Below are 7,818 nucleotides of genomic sequence, written 5' to 3' on the forward strand. Positions count from 1 at the left end.
AGAGGGTCCCCTGAAAGCTCAACCTTTGTCTGACTGGATTTCCCTCAAGCCAATGGAGAGGCTTTGGATGAAACACTCCCTCAACACTGGAGTGTTCTGAGGTGGGGCACCCCAGCCAGGCAGTTGTCCCCTCAAGTCAGAATTCTTTCTTCCTCCTCTTGGGCCACTGAGCTGGAATTCTCCCACACCCATCAGAACTCAGTTCCTCTTTGTGGGACAGACCACAAAATGACCTTCCCTTCACCCTGAGCCCTGGGGCAATGCACAGTTCCTAACATCCAGTACCAGTATGTGTGTCTGTATGTGAACAGCAGAGGTGCCTTCTACCTTGAACCTCGGCTCATCAAGCAGGCTTGGCTAGCTAGCCAGCAAGCCCCAGGGACAGACACTATGATCGCAAGTGTGTGTCACCGCATCCAGCTTCCTTCACACAAATCATTAACCGACAGAGGCCTCCCTCCAGCCCTCAAGTCACTTTTGAAAAAATAATATTGATTTATTTTTAGGTGTATGGATGTTCTGCCTGCATGCATATTGCCCGGGGCATAGATAGGTAAGAAGAGGACACTGAATGTCCTGGAACTGGAGTCACAGATGGTTGTGAGCCACTGTGTGGTTCCTGAGAATCGATTTCTGTCCTCTGAAAGAACAGCAAGTGCTCTTAACCACTGAGCCATCTCTCCAGCCCCTTAGGTAATTTCTTTAAGACTTGGAACCACAGCCGTGCATGTTGATGCACACTTTCAGAGCCAGCACTGGTAAAGCACTGTGGGAGAACTCCGCTGGAAGCCAGCCTGGTCTACCTAGGGAGCCAAGGCTATGTAGGAAGACCCTATTTTAACAAGACAGAAGTAGGGGGATTAGTACACATTCAAAACCAGTTACGGCTACAGAGCTGCTACAGCGAGCGCCAAAGCCTGTCTCAAAACTAAAACCAAAGCAGACTCAAAATGAAGCCAGACCCTTTTGCGCAAATCTGTAATCTCAGCACTCAGAGGTAGAGGCAGGAGGACCAGAAGTTTAAGGTCATTTTAGCCACTTTGAAAGCTTGTTTACAAAAACAAAGCAAAAAACAAAAAACCAAACAAACAGACTCAGAGTAACATCAGCCATCAGGAAGATCAGGAGGTAGGGGCGGGGCTATGTCCAATCTACACAAAGAGAAGCTAGGGCTTGGAGCTTGGAAAAAAGATGAGTGATCAAACCAGGCCAGAGAAAGGACAGTAGACTCAAGTAATAGTTACCCAAGTCAGGGGGGTTCCTTGTCCCCTGGGCTGGGCTGGGCTCTACCCCACCATGCTAAAGGCATCAGCCAGACCGCCTACATCTGGAGACTTGGAAATTAATCAAACGGGAGCAGAGCCGTTCCCTTCTGCTCCCAGACACATCTGGTTCAACTTCCCAAGCTCAGACTGGAGCCAAGGGACTCCTGCTTAGAGAATCCAGAAGTGGGGGTAGGGCAGCCTTTGTGCTTCCTGCAGTATTTCATTGTGTAGTTCCGGCTGGCCTGGAACTTACTATGTAGACCAGGTTGGCCTCCAACTCCCAGGATCATGGAAGCCTCCTGCCTCCGCCTCTCTAATACTGGGATTCAAAACCTGAGAATCCAACTAGCGAGGCTGCTTGGTTGGTTTTGAAGACAAGGTATCATGTGGTCTCAAACTCAGTATACAGCAGAGAATGACCTTGAACTTTTGACCCTCCTGCCTCTACTCGCTAGGTACTCTGATAGCAGACACAGACACCACACCCACATGTTCAGTTAATTCAAACTGTAAACCAGAAAGTTTGTACACAAACTCTTGGCCCTTGAAACAATATGGTAAAATACAGCTGGTCTTGTTCCATTTTACAGAGGAGGAAAGTGCAGCCCAAAGTCACTGTGACCCAGCTTAGTGACAGCCAGGCAGGCCCCTGCAGCTGTTTGCCACCAACTGTGACACCCTGGGACTCTATTTCCTGGTTCTAGGTCCATGGCTACTGAGCTGCCTGCCACCTGTCACTAGCACTCAGGCCAGTCATTGTGGTTAGGGTGACCCCAGTTTGTGCCCCAAGTTCCATATCTTGGGGTAACTCCAGCTGGTGCCCCGTTCCATTTTTTCACTGTTTGTTGTCAAGTTACTTAGGTGACTTAGCCATCAAACAACGGTTGAGGCACCCAGGGTGGGGCGGGAAAGTCATGATGAAAGCCAAGTTCAAACCACAGCCTGGTAAGTTCCTTTCAGCCAGCAGCTCCGTCCCAGACAAGTCCCAAGGAGATTCTCTGCCTGTTCCTGGCACGGAGACAGCAGGGGACAGACTGGGGCAGGGGGAGTTCCCACCCTCGAAGAAATGGGCACCCTCACGTGGGTTTCTCTTCACATTGAGAGCGTCTGTTTGGGCAACAGTTTGCAAAGTGTACTTTAACCTACAGTTCTTTTTAGCTTTTTTTTTTTTTAAACTGTATGTGTTTTGCCTGCATGTATGTTTGTGCACTGCATGTATTATTGTACACTGCATGTATGTCTGTGCACTGCATGTCTGTTGCCCGTGGATGCAGAAGACAGTGTGAATCCCCAGGAACTGGAGTTACAGACACTTGTGAGCCACCATATAGGTGCTGGGACCCAGCCAGGTCCTCTCTTAATGCTCTTGACCTCGGCACCACCCCAGCCTCTAGCCTGCATTTCTTTTTCTTTTGTTCTTTTGAGACAGGGTCTTGCTGTGTAGCACAAGCTGACCTGAAATTGGTGACCCTGCTGCCTCAGCCTCCCTAATGCCCTGTGACACCATGCCTGCTTTGTTACCCTCTTTAACTGCCCCCGTGCCTCAGTTTCTCCCTCTTAGTCTCCAAACTGGCAACACTCAAGCCCATTAGGATCTGACACCCCCTGGAGAGCCCTCTGGGGCGCACAGGTGCGCCGGCTTCGACTGTCCCTGCCCCTCCTGGCCACGTCCCGCGAGTTCCCTCCCGGCTCCGCGCAACCCCGAGGTCTCACCAAGCAGGCCGGGGCATCTGACGCCCCTCATGGTGGCGCGGCACGGAACGGACAGCGTCTGGGGTTGATAGAGGGCTGTGGCGGCCGGCTGGGCTGGGCTTTTATGCAGCGGGCGTGAGCAGGGCCCTCCCCGGAACTGTCCTCCCCGCTGGAAAGTAACAGGAAAGTGCCGGGGAAACAGACCCAGGGCGCGCCGCGCGCCCGCGTCTGGAACAAACGCAACATTCCTCCCCCCCCCCCCCCGCGCGCGGCTCCGACACCCGCCCCCGCGGGGAGCTGGGTGGTGTGGTTCAGGCGTCCTGGGACGGGGACCAGGCACATCGGACAGAGCTGGGTGGAGCTCCCACCCGAACGATGTCCTGGGCGACCCTCGCCTTTCCCATCAGCAGGACTTGTCGGCTTCTTTTCCAAGAGAGAAACTGAAGTTCAGAGAAGCCAGGGGCCAAATAAGAACCAGAAGAGGACTGAGGGTCCTGCCGGGCTGACTGTCCAGGAACGAGAGACATCAAGGTTTGGAGATGCGGCTCAGTGTGCGCAGTGCTTGCTTAACCTGCCCGAGGCCCTGTCTAGCCTCAAAGCCACATAAGCCGGCAGAGGACCGCTAGCCTGTAATCCCAGCACTAATCAGGAGTTCAACTCATCCTCCGTTTTGTCGCTTTTGAAGCCTGCCCGCGCTACAAAAGACCTTGCCCAAAAAGACAAGGGGTCATGGCATGGCTGCGTTGGCCTATACTAATACCGTTCTCTGGAAAGCAGAGGCTAAACCGGAGGCCGTTTTTGGCCACTTAAGAGTTGCAGGCCAGCCAGGCCTACGAAGCATGAGTCTATCGCAAAAATAAAAAATAATAAAGTGGGGGAGGGAAGTGCTACCAAGATGGTTCAGCGGGTAAAGGCACTTGCCCCAAAACCTAACGACCTGATTTCTGATACCCAGGACCTCCATGATGGAAGGAGAGAGCCAACTCCTGGAAGTTGTCCTCTGACCTTCACGGGCACACGGTGCCACACACAAACCCAAACACTAAATAAACAAGTCAATAAATAAAACGTAATAAGGGGCCGGGCAGTGGTGGCGCATGCCTGTAATCCCAGCACTTGAGAGGCAGAGGCAGGCGGATTACTGAGTTCGAGGCCAGCCTGGTCTAGAGAGTGAGTTCCAGGACAGCCAGGACTGCACAGAGAAACCCTGTCTCAAAAAGCCAAAACAAATAAACAAACAAAAAACGTAATAAGGACTTAAAATAGAGGAAGAGAGAGCTTTGACCACGGGACATGGCTTACCACGGCAGGGCTTTTTGGTTACACGCACTGACCTTGCCACAGTCTATAGAGAGTCATGTGATGTACACTGGCTTCCTGTTTGAGTTACTTGTGTAACTATGGTTTCTTTTCATGTGTGTGTGTTGGGGGCGGGAAGAATGCCAAACCCAAGGCTTTGTGTATGCTGGACAAGCACTCTACCAAGGGAACTACATTCTCAGACACATCTAGTGATTTTTCAAAATATTGATTTTCTTTTTCTTTTTTTCTCTGAAACACGGTCTGGTCTCAAACAGCCCAGGCTGTCTTTCAACTCTATGTAGCCTAGGATGGCACTGAACTCCTGACTTCCTGTCTCCAAAGCCTAAGCCTGCTGGGATCACAGGCATAAACTACCAGGGGTGTCAGGCCTTCCTTTTACCTTAGTAAATTCTGGGTTCAAGTTGGGCCATGGTGGCGCACACCTTTCGTCCCAGCACTTGAGAGGCAGAGGCAGGTGGATCTCTGTGATTTGGAGGCTAGCCTGGTCTACAGAGTGAATCAGGGCAGCCAGGGCTGTTACACTGAGAAACTCTGTCTCAAAAACAAAACAACAAAGAATAAAAATAAAAATAAACTCCAAGTTCTGAGAGATGACTGTAGCGAACTATGATGGCGCACAACCTGTAATGGCAGAGCTCACGAGGTTGAGGCAAGAGGGTTGCTGGGAGTCTGTGGCTCTCCTGATCCACAGTGTGAGAGAAAAGATAAAAGGAAGTTGCAGACCATGTGTGCTACTGGGGCTGGAGAGATGGATCACTGGTAGATGAGAACACTGGCTGCTCTTCGGAAACAGGGTTAGATTCCCAGAATTCTGTAACTCCAGTCCCAGGGGAGCCGATGCTATCTTCTGGTCTCCCCAGGCACCGCATACACTTGGTACACAGATAAAACAAGCAGGCAAAACTGATAAAGGACAAACTGAAAATTAATAACAAAAATAAAGACACAGTATTCCTGTCAAATGAACACATAGAAAAAACAACTTTTTTTTTTTTTTTCCGAGACAGGGTTTCTCTGTGTAGCCCTGGCTGTCCTGGAACTCACTCTGTAGACCAGGCTGGCTTCGAACTCAGAAATCCGCCTGTCTCTGCCTCCCAAGTGCTGGGATTAAAGACGTGCACCACCACTGCCCTACTAAGAAGAAACATTTTGTAAAAATAAAATAAATATTTTATTTGGAAAAAAGTCAGTTTCTTACATAGCTTTTAAATTTTAAATAACTTTAAATCTTTATTTTTACCGTGTTAATTATAATGGTATTATAATTCAATTCATTGACTGTCACATGTATGTATCTTTCTTTCTCTATTTAGAAGGGTTAAAAAATATTGACAATTGCATCCTGGTGTATCTCCCTTCCTGGCCTTACACTAAACCATTTCTTCCCATTTTCTTTTTTTTTTTTTTAAGATTTATTTATTTATTATATGTAAGTACACTGTAGCTGTCTTCAGACACACCAGAAGAGGGAGTCAGATCTCATTACAGATGGTTGTGAGCCACCATATGGTTGCTGGGATTTGAACTCTGGACCTTCGGAAGAGCAGTCAGGTGCTCTTACCCACTGAGCCATCTCACCAGCCCCCTTCTTCCCATTTTCAAGTCAATGAAAAGGCCAGGAAGCTTCAGGTTTGTGGGATGAAGACCAGGGCCAAGAATTCTAAGCATGACCTAAGTTTCTCTTTAAACCTTGGTGTGTGGATTAAAAAAAGAAAGAAAGAAAATGTGTGATACATAGTAATTCATAGGTGAAAAGTGACCAGCGGCCACATTAGGAATGAGTTGCTGATAGATGACTGTGCCTTACTTAGTTCAAGGTTTAATCCCTTGGGGTTTGCGCAAGAGCCAGCAGAGAGGAGGTTGGGAGGGGAATGGCCATTCCTAGTCTTAAGTGGAATTTGGACCTTTTTTTTTTCCTCCAAAAAATGGTATAACCTCAGGGCTCAATGTCCCCACAGACGCCCTGGCAGGCAGAGCCTCCCTGGGACTTGATTCGTCCTGTCTGTTGAATGAAGATTAAACCAAGCATGGCAGCTCATGTCTGTTATCCCAGCACTAGGAAGGTAGAGCCAGGGGCATTATGAGTTCAAGACAAGAGACTAGTTCACAAGGTGTGATGGCTGTCCTTGTTGTCACCTTGACTACCTCTGAAATAAATGAAAAGCCCAAGACAACAGCACACCTGTGAGAGATATTTTTAGCTGATTAGATCGTCTGAACTCGGAAGACCCATCTTAAATCTGGCCACACCTTCCGACAGCAGCCTATATAAAGGGCATGGAAGAAGGAAGCTCTTCTCCTAGGTCTGCCTGTCCTCATTGTCACTGGGAAGTTTGTTCCTTCACTGACATTAGAGCCTTTGGGATTCTGAGACATACTGAAGACCAGCAGAGGCATCCGGCTTCATAGACTGAGCAACTATTAGATTCTTGGACTGTCAGCACACAGCCATTGTTGGCTTACCTGAACCACCACCTGTAAGCCACTCTAATAAAGCCCATGAAATACTCATGCTATCACCTTTGTTATTCTAGAGAACTCTGACTATTGCACACATCAAATTCAAGGTTAGCCAGAGCTACATGAGATACTGTCTCAAAAACAAAACAAACAAACAAACAAAAGCCAAGTGTGGTGGCCCACCAGAGTCATCCCGGCACTCAGGAGCAAAGGCAAGAGGATTGCTGGGAATTCCAGGCCAACCAGGGTTATAGACGGAGTGGGTTTCATACAAAATAAATAGGCTGGAGAGATGGCACCGCGGTTAAGAGCACTTGCTGCTCTTCCAGAAGACCTGGGTTTGCTTCCCAGCACCCACATGGTGGCTCACAAATATCTGTGACTCCTGTTCCAGGGGACCCAATACCTTCTTCTGACCTCCCTAGGCACCAGGCAGGCATGTGGTGCACAGACATATACACAGGCCAACACACATATACATAAAATAAAGATAAAACTTTAAAAACAAAACAGGAAAAAAAATCTGATTTCTGTAGTGAGAATTCTGGAATTTGGTTTCTTTAAAAACACAGGAATATTGTAAGAGTATACTTTTGTTTTAATCCCAGGGGTGAGATGCAGGGCTGCTTCTGACTGTCCACAGCAGCTGACTATGCACACCTGAGGCACCACACGACCTGACTGGCCTGGAACTCACTGCGTAGATCGGGCTGGCCTTAAACTCACTGAGATTTGTCTTTCTCCTGCCTGCTGAAATTAAAGTTGTGCGTCACCCTGCTTGGTGAGTCTTTAATCACATTACTGATGTTGTCACAGGTCTTACAGAGGTTATCTGGCACTTACTGGGTACCTGGCTTGTGTTCTGTTGGTGGTGTGCGTTTTCTCGGCACTAGGGAAGACTTTCAGGCTCTGAAGCATGCCTGCAAATGCTCACCACTGACCCCGGTCCCTAGCCCCTGGGAGGGTCTGCTCTCAGGGTGTTACACAGGTGAATAACTCCAAAGGCCCTCTGCTCTTTGGTTTAGGCTTGAATATCAATGAAGCTTCCACGCCTTAGTTAGGACTGTCTACCCAGGTC

At 48.8% G+C, this 7,818-nt stretch overlaps 1 protein-coding gene and 1 long non-coding RNA gene across 8 annotated transcripts in view; one reads left to right on the forward strand and one right to left on the reverse strand.

The window, feature by feature from the left end:
- The window catches only part of Adgre5 (adhesion G protein-coupled receptor E5), an 18,067-nt gene extending 14,884 nt beyond the window's left edge, over window positions 1-3,183 (reverse strand). For 4 of the 7 annotated variants that reach the window (NM_001163031.1, NM_001163029.1, NM_001163030.1 and 1 more), the window contains exon 1: window positions 2,979-3,183. In NM_001163031.1, the coding sequence (NP_001156503.1) occupies window positions 2,979-3,009 (31 nt within the window). In that variant the 5' untranslated portion in view covers window positions 3,010-3,183. The remainder of the gene's footprint in view (window positions 1-2,978) is intronic. The other 3 variants (XM_017312836.2, XM_006531033.4, XM_006531035.4) reach the window with 2 other exon arrangements.
- On the forward strand, window positions 3,158-7,517 carry Gm46046 (predicted gene, 46046). Its single transcript, NR_168527.1, has 2 exons — window positions 3,158-3,488; window positions 7,349-7,517. It is a non-coding gene; the product is annotated as a predicted gene, 46046 (long non-coding RNA).
- The last annotated feature ends 301 nt before the right edge of the window (window positions 7,518-7,818 follow it).

Source organism: Mus musculus, chromosome 8, assembly GCF_000001635.26.
Source record: "Mus musculus strain C57BL/6J chromosome 8, GRCm38.p6 C57BL/6J".
Taxonomy (NCBI): domain Eukaryota; kingdom Metazoa; phylum Chordata; class Mammalia; order Rodentia; family Muridae; genus Mus; species Mus musculus.